The sequence below is a fragment of the Neltuma alba genome, unplaced genomic scaffold (genome assembly GCF_004799145.2).
Source record: "Neltuma alba isolate B1F8T4 unplaced genomic scaffold, ASM479914v2 tig00004862_pilon, whole genome shotgun sequence".
Classification (NCBI taxonomy): domain Eukaryota; kingdom Viridiplantae; phylum Streptophyta; class Magnoliopsida; order Fabales; family Fabaceae; genus Neltuma; species Neltuma alba.
In genome coordinates this window covers 269,535-281,840 of record NW_021633885.1, presented here as the reverse complement: position 1 = coordinate 281,840, position 12,306 = coordinate 269,535, and the positions used below count along the sequence as shown (strand labels likewise).

The 12,306-nt window shown below is 34.5% G+C and overlaps 2 protein-coding genes across 3 annotated transcripts; both read left to right on the top strand.

Annotated features, from left to right (window-relative positions):
* Positions 1-5,585: 5,585 nt before the first annotated feature.
* LOC114745976 (protein CHUP1, chloroplastic-like) lies at positions 5,586-7,387 on the top strand. The gene is made up of 2 exons (XM_028934154.1): positions 5,586-6,712; positions 6,802-7,387. Exons 1-2 carry the CDS (start codon positions 5,915-5,917, stop codon positions 7,249-7,251), a joined length of 1,248 nt encoding a protein of 415 aa, XP_028789987.1. The 5' UTR covers positions 5,586-5,914; the 3' UTR covers positions 7,252-7,387.
* Positions 7,388-8,019: 632 nt separating this feature from the next.
* On the top strand, positions 8,020-11,867 carry LOC114745936 (peptidyl-prolyl cis-trans isomerase FKBP16-4, chloroplastic). Of its 2 annotated transcripts, XM_028934113.1 has the most exons (11): positions 8,020-8,203; positions 8,299-8,448; positions 8,592-8,647; positions 8,741-8,796; positions 9,099-9,156; positions 10,112-10,186; positions 10,381-10,470; positions 10,876-10,953; positions 11,428-11,468; positions 11,555-11,600; positions 11,736-11,867. In XM_028934113.1, exons 1-10 carry the CDS (start codon positions 8,125-8,127, stop codon positions 11,580-11,582), a joined length of 711 nt encoding a protein of 236 aa, XP_028789946.1. In that variant the 5' UTR covers positions 8,020-8,124; the 3' UTR covers positions 11,583-11,600; positions 11,736-11,867. The 2 variants fall into 2 exon arrangements, with proteins under 2 accessions (XP_028789946.1, XP_028789945.1); XM_028934112.1 differs by having other exon boundaries at positions 8,021-8,203; positions 11,555-11,867.
* The last annotated feature ends 439 nt before the right edge of the window (positions 11,868-12,306 follow it).

Genomic DNA, 12,306 nt, shown 5'->3' with positions numbered 1-12,306 from the left:
ATTTGATGTGTTTAATACATTCTCTTTTTTCATTTATTTTACTATTACTCTCTCACATTTATCCATTTACATATAAGGGTATATTTGAAAAAAATTTATATTTGCTACATATTATTATTTTTAACTAATTTTAACTGTTTTCTTAAATCGTGTTATTTAGTTAAAATGATCTTATAATAAGGGATGAAGTAGTAGTGGCATTCAAAATGCCACTGTTTTTTTTAACCCCAAAAAAGACACTGTTTTTATGGAAAAAGTTGCTAAAAATCATTTATTATGAGATTTATTACTTAAAGTTATCTGAAATTTGTTTATCCAGGTACAACATATTTTCAACGATTTTTCTTTAATTGTATCAATAAGTACAAGCAAAATGAAAATCTTTTACATACAGTTAAATATATATTGGCACCCAGTGAAAATCACTTGCCCTAGCTTGATCCTTAGACACTTTTTAGCAATAAATTTTATGATGAAAATGTTGTCGGTAATTTTGGTTTTAACTTCTTCATTTGGACAATGGGCCCCAAGGCGGGACGCGGTCTCATTACGCAGTAAAAGACGAAGGCTTTGCCGAGTGGTTGTTTGGAATTTGGACTGATCCAGCAAGGGGAAACCTTCACCAGATAAAAATGTTGGGGCTCGAAAAACACGTGATCAATTCCCTGTTATGGTGCCTGCAACATTGAACGTAACATGTTCATGGGCCCCCCCATACGCACAGACAAATGAGGTGAAATATGCAATGGCCGAACGCCGCCTAATCGCCATTGCTTCAAATTAGTTGAAATTAATTGAAATTAGTTGAAAGTAATAAATAAGTTAAAAATATACTTTTATTTTTAAATAAATATGTCTTATAATAAATGATAAAAAAATATGAGATTAACAGGAGTTTATAAATAATTTAAAATTATTATATTGTATAAATTGATATTTTTTTTATTTTTATTTACAAACAAAGTCTTATTATCAAGACCTGAAATAGTATTTAATAAAACTCATACTCATTTTAGTAATTTTACAAACTAAAATTACTTATTTAATTATAATCCAAATAATTTACTTTCACAAACTAAATTATTTATAAAAATCAATCCAAATATAAATTACATTGTCCAACATAACTTTTACTCAATCTCGTTTTTTTAAAAGTTAAATTGTAAATAAGTTATTTTTTCTACCACTAATCTAAACGGACCCACAATTGATAGGTTATTTTGGCAGCCATCTGCTTCTCAGTACAATGCTCTTGACATCCCATGCATTGCTAAATTGCCCAATTTGGTTTTGTGATGCTGTGGAGATGTCCTCGAGGGATTGTCCGATTGTGGATACGGAGTCAACGAAAAATCCATCATATTGGCAATTTTGCACTATACATGATCCCAATCTTCCCGTGGAGTCCGATCACATGGAAATCACGCGCCGATTCTATCGGACCTGGGCTTGTGTGCCCTAAAAGAGCTTATTTTAATTGATGATGCACCCCCTAAACACACAATTCCAAAAAGAAGGTTGGTTTCATCGAATCATTTGTTTGTTTAAAGTTCATAAACTAAGATTTCCCGTTTGTCCAAAAAGAAAAAGAAATTCCCGTGTCTGGATGGAGGGAAAATGAGATGTTTGGTGGGACCAGAGTAAGGTCCAAACTCCAAACTCTTACGAGCCGTTGAGCCCCACGCGTTCACTCGTCACCTCTCTCTTTCCGTCACCGGGTGTTTGGATGGAAATTTTTTTTTTTTAACATAAGGTGTTTAAATTCATAAAAAAAAACACCTTGTACTTAAAAGTATTTTTTTTAACTCTCATGTGTTTCGGAAATTTATTTCAGTAAAAAAAAAAAAGCCTAACTGTTTTTTTTTTTTAGCAAAACAAAGCCTAACTGTTATTCCTCGTTAATTAACCAATTTAAGTGAATATCATAACATTAAATCATTGAAAAGTACAGCCCTTGCGACAATACATACGTAAATTTAGCTAACTGATCTGCAAGGGAATCGGATTCCCTGTGAACATAATTAATTAAGACCTGTTAATCTCTGCGCACAAGTACTCTAACGTCATCCGCGATATCTTTAAAGACGTGCTGACGATCACAGCCTGTGAAAACGGAGTTAATTGCGGGAAAAAAAAAAAAACTATAAGTTTAAATTTTTAATATAAAAACTAATTTGATTTTTATTTTGATTTTAAATATTAAATTTTAATTTATTTTATTTTTTAAATAATAGTTCTTATAGTAATTGTACATATTAAAGATTTCATTAAATAGTAGTTTTAGCTAATTTACTTGATTAATAAAAATATTTTTAAAAAAATAATATTTAATTATCACAAATAATTAAAATAAATAATTTTCTTAATCTATTCAAATTAGATAACTAGGTACTCATCCGGTCCTTAATATAAGACTCAATTCTTGAGTTGGTTTTGGTCCTAAATATAAGACCCATTTTTCATATTTATCAATTTTCTCTAAATTACTCCTATGGATACTCTCTCAATTATAATCAAGTAAAAGTGAGAGAAGGGGTATTAAGAAAGATGATTATGGTGTTTTAGGAAAAATGTCTCACTTTTTTTATAATTAACTAACTTACCTAATTTTCTTAATCTAATCAAATTAATTAAATGGGTCTTATATTAGAGATCGGAAGAGTAGTATTTTTAAAAAACTCTTGGACCAGTAGAGGTTAAGGTTGTAAATAATTCCTATTAATTCTGCAATGGCTGGTGAGATTGCCTTGTAAATGCAAGAAATGTAGCGAAGGCCTCCAAGTTACATGTTAAGCATTACACCTTATCCTATAAATCTGACTGTAAGGACAAGTTTTAAGGGAACATAATGTTTTTTTTTTTTTTATAAAAAGAATATCCCTGTCACCCGTCAAAAGGAGGTGATGAAAATAATTAGGTAGGAAGGAATGAAGAAATTGCCAAGACTGCGAATCAGTAAACTAGTCTTTGGTCAAATAAAATACATATATTATACGCACGCACACGCGCATCACTTTAAAGTGTAATCCCCTGTTTTTTTTCTTTATTGTGGGTGCCCGTAGAGTTCTTCATTTAACCCGTGGGAAAAATACCAGATTCGACTGGGAACACGTAAGCCAAGTTAGTATTAACGAATCAAACAAATGGATAGATGATAAATATGACAATCGCAACATTTTTCTAGAAGGGTCTTGAATTTGAGTTTCACAGATAAAAATTTACGCTTTACTATAAGATAGCTCATTCTCGCCTGAAACCTAACAATAATTGAATTCGTTATATATATAAAGTTTAAACTCAATAACCACACGCATCCTTTTTTATGGAATTATTGTTTTGCACATTCCACATCCAATTAACTGCTTCTCTGACGCTCTAATAAAAATTGATCGAAAAGTTAAAAATTTTAAAATATTTTTTGAGAAATTGAAGATAAACAGTCGAAGTTATTCAAAATAAAAATAACATTATAAATTATAAAGGGAAAATCATAGGAGGTACCTATACTTTCTCTCAATTTTTAATTTGGTATTTATGTGTTTTTTTTCCTTTAATTAAACATTTAATTTTATCTTTTTAGTAACATTAGCTCTTATAACTTTGTTCTATTGATATTTTTAGTATTTACATAAGGATTAATGATGTTAATAGAGCAAAATTAAAGATTTAGTTAAAAACAAAAAACACATAGATACTAAATTGAAAATTAAAAGAAAATATAAGTACCTGTAATATGGTTTTTCCAATTATAAAATATGGTGTGCCCAGAAAGAAACAAATCGCAATAAAATAAAGACCACACTGTTGGTAAGTCTTTAACTGCACTATTCGTTTTTCAAATTAAAAAATAAAAGGACCCACTTTAGAAAAGACTAAAGAGAGCGCTTAAGATAGTGGTTGATTCACGTGGAGTGGAAAAAAAAAAAAGAATACAAAACGTGATTTACTTGTCCCGCCGCCCCTGCCGACGGCAGAAAATGTCATTTTGTCTCGTGCTCCCCCCCATAAGTGGTAAATAACAATACTAGCTTTCCGTCAAAAAAAAAATAACAATACTAGCTTCTCTCTTAATATAAATTTTATCCTGTTCTTAAATACAAAATATTAATTTATTTTATTTTTTAAATTTATCTATTTTTTTTAAGATATTCTTTCTAATAATATTAGTTATAGTCATTAAGATATTCTTTCTAATAATATTAGTTATAGTCAATAGACTTGATTGACAATAATATTTTAAAAAAGATAACACTTATTTATTATAAATAATTAACTTAATTTGATTGTGATTGTTTAATTTTATATTTAGAACCGGAGGTAGTACTACCTCTGGTTCTAATTATAAGACCCAATTGACTAATTTGAGGAGATTAAGGAAAGAGGTTAAATTAGTTATTTGTAATAAGTAGATGTTGTCTTTCCTAAAATATCCTTACTAATCAACTATATTGGCTAGAACTATAATTATTAGAAGGACGACCTTGGAAAAAAATATATAAATATGAGAGACAAAGTGAATTAGGGTCTTATATTTAGAATCAAAATAAAAATCAAACACAGTCTTATATTAAAAACCGAAGTAGTATAATATAACATGGTTCTATAATAAAGGAGCGTGTTCGAAAATAAGGCTTAAATTGATTTGATTCAATATGAAGAACAGAAATGGATCACGTTGTGTAAAGTTGCATTGAAAAGAGAGTACACATAAATTTTTCAAAAGAACTTATAATTCATAAACTGGCTGTAAAAAGTTTTATAATTGTTACGCGCATCCAACCCACTTAATATATATTTTTGTAGCTGTCAATCTCTTTGGTATAAATATCAAACATATTTTCATTAATTTAGTTTAAGGATACATTCTTAAAAATATTTTCTCTCCTCCAAGAATTTAGTCTATTTCTATTTCATAAGAAACATTTAACCTTATTCTAATTTATACCATAATAAAGTTAAAAGCATTTAAATTCATTCACTCAAATTATAAAATTATAGGCACACCGGTTGCATTTGTAAAAACGTTTGAAGCACTGCTGGCCGGGAAAAAAAAAAAAAGGAAGCATGAAGCACCGATATTTTAAAAATGAAAAAGTACTCTTTTTTTTGGACCAGCGAAAAAAACTTATATATAATGCGCGTCCGATATGATGCATTGCATCACATCACATGTTTAACTTTCTTTTTTCCAAAACGTACTTTTAACATTTGCATGATGATTTTTTTAACGAAATATTTCCATATCAATTAAAAAATTTAAAACAAATTCGATAATTGGCCCAAAAAAATTAGTAAAACTCAATATCTTGGTTGATTGTTGTGGATATTATCATCTTACCCTAAAAATAACGATTTAAAACTCAAGAACTCGTATCTCTGTCTTAAACTTCCAATATACACATAGTACGTACATATTCCCATATATGTATCCTGGTGGCCCATGGTTTATCATATTTGATACGCGGACGGTGTGTGTCCTTCTTAACTATTATAATTTGATTTGATACTGTTACGTTCTTTTTTGGGTATTTTTCTTTTGAAAAAAATCAGTTAAGACGAGGAATATGAGTAACAGAACATGACATCAAGATTCCGGGGAAGAAAAGAAGCTTAAGTGGGTAAAGTCAATTTGCGAAAAAGCAAAGGGGTTCATCTCCATCCAGAAAGGAATTGGATTCCAAGGAGCTTCCAGCAGTAATGATGTTGGCGTGGAAGGCCCCTGCTTCTGTCTCTTGAAGCAGTCAAAAAGATGCACGTCACTGTTCCTCTCAACCAAGCAACGCCATTGATTACTATTCTTCAACTCTCCATCGTCACCTCTTGATCAATCTTTTGATTATTGCAGCATTTTTAATCGGTTATTGTCTTCACCATCACACCACATAACTGCAACAAAACACCTCTATCTTTCTGTATGGACAACACTTCCTCCAAAACAGAGCTCCTAACTCCATTAGTCCTCAAAGCCGGTGTCCCTCTGGCCGTTTTATCTGTGGCTGGTCTCGTCTATGCCTGGATCATTGCCAAGAAAAGCCTATCCACGCCCTCGCTAAACAGACCAGACGTCAGTTCCCCTGAAACAAATGATTCTCAGCAGGGAGTCAAACCTGATGAGAACTCTCATGGCCTCCCTTCCAAGGAAGAACATAACTCGGCATCTCACGAAAATAATCCAAGTTTAGAACAAGAGATTAGTCGGCTAAGAAGCCAGATTGAAGATCTGCAAAAGAGAGAATCGGATTTGCGTTTGCAGTTTGATCGCTATTGCGATGTGAAAGAGCGGGAATCTCTGCTGACGCAGGTCATAAATCTGTTGTCGGTGGAGACTGCTCGCGTTGAATTATTGGAGAAGGAGATTTCGTTCATGGAGGCAGAGAACAGAAAGTTGGAGTGTTTTCTGGTCCAATACGTGAGAATTACTCAGCAGCTTGACGGTTGCAAATCACAAAACAGGTTGCTTCATGGGAGGCTCAAGAAGCTACAGAGAAAATCAAAGGCACAGTCTCGACTGACGAACAGGCAAGCTTTGAAGATCAAGGCCTCAGAAACTGAGATTCTGGAAAACCGCAACGCCTTGCGCACGAGTACTGATGTTATCGATCAAATAAAGAACGAAGTGAGAGAGCTACACAGCGTTTTGGAACAACTGCAGAATGAAAAGAACGAACTTCTGAAGAATCTCGACGAGGCAGAAAAATCGTACGCGTCTAAGGTAAGCAACATATACATTAAAATGGAAAAAAAAACAGTGGAATTATTTTGGTCTTCATGAGCATTGAAGACTAGGTTTCCCACATGAAGGTTGAAGCATTAGATGCGAGCAAGGAAGAATATAAGCAACTTGTGAAGGAAATGGAGGAACTGAAGAGAGAACGAGAAGACGAAGTCAAAGAACTGATTCAGCTGCGTTGGATCAACGCTTGCCTAAGGCATGAACTGGTGAAGCAAGACGGGCAACAGAAGAATGAGGGGAGAGAGCGTATGAAAGAGAAGTCAGAAGGAAGCGATGGAATTACACAATATGACACAGATGATTCGGTCATCGAGCAGGATCATCAGCCAATGCCTTGCTTTGGAGCTGTTCCAAGTGACGGTGTTTGTTCCAAGAAGAATAAGTTGCTGAGAAAGGTCAAGAGATGGGTGGAAGGCAGTGATAAAGCGAGAGTGAGCCCAGTGGGACTAACGGAGAAAGACGGCCATGAAAGCCATACTGAGTCACAGGGAGCAGAGAAAACTCCAGTTCCTGCATGAACAGGCTCTTAGTCTTACATTATGCAGTAAACCGCAGAGTGGTTTCTGAAATAACGACAGTCATGTACATATTCTAAGATAACTTTACAGCACAGAAATAACTCATGTCTATGATGGACACATATCCCCTACTTTAGTTTGTTCAATGTAGCAGAAACTATTTTGTGGGGGGGGGGGGGGGGAATTGAAGAGTCTTCTCTTTCGATATTTCCTAACACTCAACGAAAAAAAATATAGTATTAGAAAAAATAACAAAGATACCATAATTTGTTAATATTTGAAAGCAATAAAACTTTTCTTGGTTTTTTTTAAGAAGTTAAGGAATTAAATAGAAAACCAAAGGAAGGAATATAAAAATTAAAGAATAAAATAAAATTCAAATCAAAATATAAATGAATGGAATTGAATTTAGGAAGTGACGGTTATACTTTAAATAACACTAATATCAAAAATCGGCTAAAAGATTTTCAAGTCAAGAACACAACTTGCCACCTAAATTAATTTTTGCTAATCACGATAGTATTAATTAACTGTCCTTTTGAGTTTATATACGTAAAAATTTCTGGTTTGCTCAGAGGTCCCATGTCAATTCTCCGAAGACACTGCCTGGTCACCTAGAACAATCATGTTAAGAACTCATTAATTATTTGTTTTTACATTCTTTTTAGAGGATTCTGGGTTTACAAACGTGCTTTATTCGTGAAATATCGGTAATAAAATCTTCCGACTGAGACACTAAATTTTGTGATCTGTAAATGCTTCGAAATTGTGGATGGAAGGAAAGGAACAACGTTATCCTCTATTCCTTCTCTGTCCACTCCCGAAACGAAGAAAAAAAGTTAGATTCTGATCTCTTAACTGTCAACTAACCCCATGGAACTCTCCCTATTCCGTCATCAGTGCAGCCATTACACGATCCTCCATTCCCCTCTAAGCTCCATTCACTCTTCAAGTAAATTCTCTCTTCTTCTTCTTCTTTCGAGCCCCGGCTTTATCCGAATTCAATCCAAAGCTAACGTGCGATTGGTTATACTTATATCCCCACAGGGACAAAAAAGAATCTTTACAGCAGAAGTTCATTTAGGCTACCCTGCCGTTGTTCATGTTCTTCCTCTGATCAACCTGCTCCTGAACCATCCACTCTATCTTTGCAGGTTGAGGGAAGAAGGGCATTACTTACTGCCCTTCTGACGACTGGTTAGATCACTATCACCTAAGATTCTGTTTCAATTTTTCCTACCACGTTACATATATATAGATACAACGAGCACTTCATTGCTTTATTCATACCAATTAAAGAACCCACTAGCATGGCCAAAGTGTGTTTTGTCTTATTTCAGCTGCTGGAGTTTACTCGTGTGATGTGGCTGGAGCAGTTAGCACAAGTAGAAGAGCAGTATGATTCCCATCGTTCCCTCTTATCGCCTCAGTTGTTCAGAATGACTGTTTCATGTTCTAGTTGAGATTGTCCATTGTTGGTTTTCTGCAGCTTCGTGCATCGAAAATTCCAGAAAGTGAATTCAAAACCCTGCCTAGTGGTCTCAAGTCAGTACATAACTCTTACTTCCCCAATAATCTTGATCTTCCTGGCTTCTAAAGTGGTTTCTTATGTCTGATGATATGAAAGTTGTTACTTTATCCCCGCGAAATAGATATGCCTATTAAGTTTCCTAGACTATCAGAACCTGTCAGGTTTATTTGCTTGGTGATGCTACATTATGATTGTCTTAAGCTTTCTCTCACATCATTTAAACACCCCGACCAAAAAAAAAAAAAAAAAAGAAAGAAAGAAATGTTCATAACTATTTTGATGCAACTGTCTGATGAAACTGTGATGATGTCATCAGGTATTATGATTTGAAGGTTGGGAGTGGAGCTGAGGCTGTGAAGGGATCCCGTGTTGCTGTACGGTTGTGACCCTGTTAACTGTTATCCACACATTTTCGCTTTTGCTTGTTATATGCAAAGTTGACTTATGATTGAAAAGAGCTTCGAGATTTCTATATATAAAACAGATTAAACCTTTCATACTTTGCTTCCATGGGGAGTCTCTAGAGAGAAGGAGGAAGAATATCAAATGATGAGGTCATAGGAAGGGCGAGGGAGGATGTATCTAGCATAAATCATAGCTCGTTGTATACAAAAAACACGAGAGTATTGGGGTTCCACCATTCACTCTTCAAGTCTTCGACAATATGTGTTGAATCATACCATCAAACTTGATCTTTAGTGCTGATTTTAAGTCCAAAAATATTGTGAAGGGCAAACGTTGGTATAATTCAGAGCTTGTCAATGGTCTCACCAAATTGATTAATTGATGCATATCATGCTACTTTCAGATGTGCAGTTTCAACCTGAAGTTTTGTGGAACAAAAGGCTCACATATGTACACAAAAGAAAGTGATATATGAGTGATTGGTTTTCAGCATGGATGCATTTACTAGTGAAAACGAGGGACCTGTGGACCTGATTCATTCCTTTCCGAAGATTTAATACATAATAATATGACCTTTAACTTGTCCAGTGCTTGGCACATGCATCTACTTGTAATCTTGTATGAATATCGTCAGTTTCTTCATGGCCTTAACCCCTTTTGTAATGCAGAATGGAAATGTTGGTATTTATGATTAATTAATTTATATTGAATATGTGATTGGAAACTATGGTTGTTTGGATCCCTTATAACAGACATAGTCGTCATAAGAATTTCGATCTTGATAATGATTTTGATTAATATCAATAGGTTGTTTTTCAATATTATCCATTGGTCCTGGTTTTGCTTGCAGCTCTATATCATTTTGGCTTCTTTCTAGTAGCTGATTATCCATTACCCAGATGTATTTAAATTATCAATCTGCAGGTTCATTATGTTGCTAAGTGGAAGAATATTACATTTATGACTAGCAGACAAGGAATGGGTGTTGGAGGAGGGACGGTATGATCAATATAACTCCAGAAGTTTTGCACCTCTTTATATATGATCTTCATCGAGTTTCTTCAGTCTGGCAATGTGTTTTTCGTTACTGCAGCAAGAGTGGTTTCTGGATAGTCATGATGTGTGTCTGTGTGTCTGTGTTATATTTTTCGCGTGGAAACTTATCGATTAATGAGATTCTTAAATTATTGCAGCCATATGGATTTGATGTAGGCCAATCTGAGAATGGAAATGTCCTTAAAGGGTTAGATTTAGGGGTGCAAGGCATGCGAGTAGGAGGCCAGGTAATGATAGATCGTAATACCAGACTTCTTCGTTATATGGCACAACTATGTTATTAAAAGCCATACAATCTATAAAACTCTCTGTATCAAGCCTCTTTGGGCATTGGCAGGAAGTTTCATTGGGGCACTGATTAGTAGTTTGTAATGACTAACGGGCGTCTGTATAGAATTTTTCCCGAAGTTTTGAGTTAAGCATGTATTTGAATATTTCCCTGGGCTTCATAGGTTCTATTGTCAATACCCATGCAAGTTTTTTGTGTATATAAACAACAGATTTTTATTTCTTTCTAAATTTCTAGCCCCCAGACCTTTATATACGAGTTTTTGGAAGTAGGTAGAAAATTCAGATTCTCACTTATGTCTTTGAATGAAAGGAGAGCAGTTAATTAGTTGAGTTTTCTGCAGAGGTTGTTAATTGTTCCTCCTGAACTGGCCTATGGAAGCAAAGGAGTCCAGGAGATCCCTCCAAATGCAACAATAGAGGTAACTTGTTTGATCTTTTACTATGGTTTCTATCCGAAGGAAGATGCTACAGTTATTAGTGCTGCAGATCACAGGGTCTATAGTAATTAGTAATATCTACTCATAAAGCTGTCCAACTTGATATATACCTGTTAAGAAACTCCTTCACTATCCATAGGAGTCCATTACTTTCAATAACTTCCTATAATTAATGTGTCCATAGGAAGCTAGCTTTAGTTGGAAGGGGCTGTTCGCCTGTTCCATGATCCAAACTCCTAATATACTTGTGCTTAATTTAAAGGCTGTACAATCAGTGTTGCAAGCGTAGTAAAGAACCGTTTTCTGATTTTAGTTTTATATTTGTTAATGCTGTAGCTTAGGAGTTCCTACACATTAGTCAGTGAGGTTCTCAGTCTAGTGCTGCATTACTTTCATACGTTTTTACCTTATTTTTCATATCCATTTTTACTATTTGCTACTTTTCCCAAACTGCAGTTGGATGTTGAGCTGCTTTCCATCAAACAAAGTCCGTTTGGGTAAGGAACGGTGCTCGAAATAGAATGCTGTATATTGCTACTATAATAACTTGTGTAGTTGATACTATTGGTTATGTCTTGTGCAGGACTGCGGTAAAGATAGTTGAAGGCTGAGCTTTATTATATTATGAGTAAGGCCTCATTTTGCTCGGCGATTTAAATGTCGAAGGAACATAATTTGAGAGATTATGTCAAGAGGGGGCTGCCCCGCCATCCATGCACCTTTTACTTTGACATTTTGTGTAAACTAACCTTGAAATTCTCAATTTTCTCTTCTGGAAAAGAATAAGCGAAAAACAAATAGGGCGAGAATTTGTAAACTTTCCTTGAGTAGGTTGATAATATCGATTCGTTTGACGACTGGTATTTGCAAGGCGTTCTGAAAAGTTTTCATTCGCACTTTAATTTTAGACTTGCGCACATTATCTTTAATCCTTCCTAGCGGAGTGCCACATACCAGAAGTGGCTCTTCTGAACAGCCAAAAATATCTGTTAAATCTTTAACTCTTTTCTGACTTCTGCTCCCTCTATTGAGAGCCCTTTTATGTTGTTTCAAAGTAAAGAGCGTGCTTGACATTATTTTGTCTATGTAGGACAGAACATACTTCAAAGCTATGAAAACGTCATCGCAGAACGTGGGTGGTATTTGCAGGTGATGTGTTTCTGTGGGTTGTATCAGACATCAACATGTTGCTATTACTGGTTTCATTCTGAGATGCACAAACAGCCAAACACTAGTCAAAGCTGAAGTTTCCCTTCCCGTATCATGGGATATTTAAAGACGCAAGTCTAAAAGCTAAAAGTGGAGTAATAGTAACTTAGTAGTAAGAGATAGTGT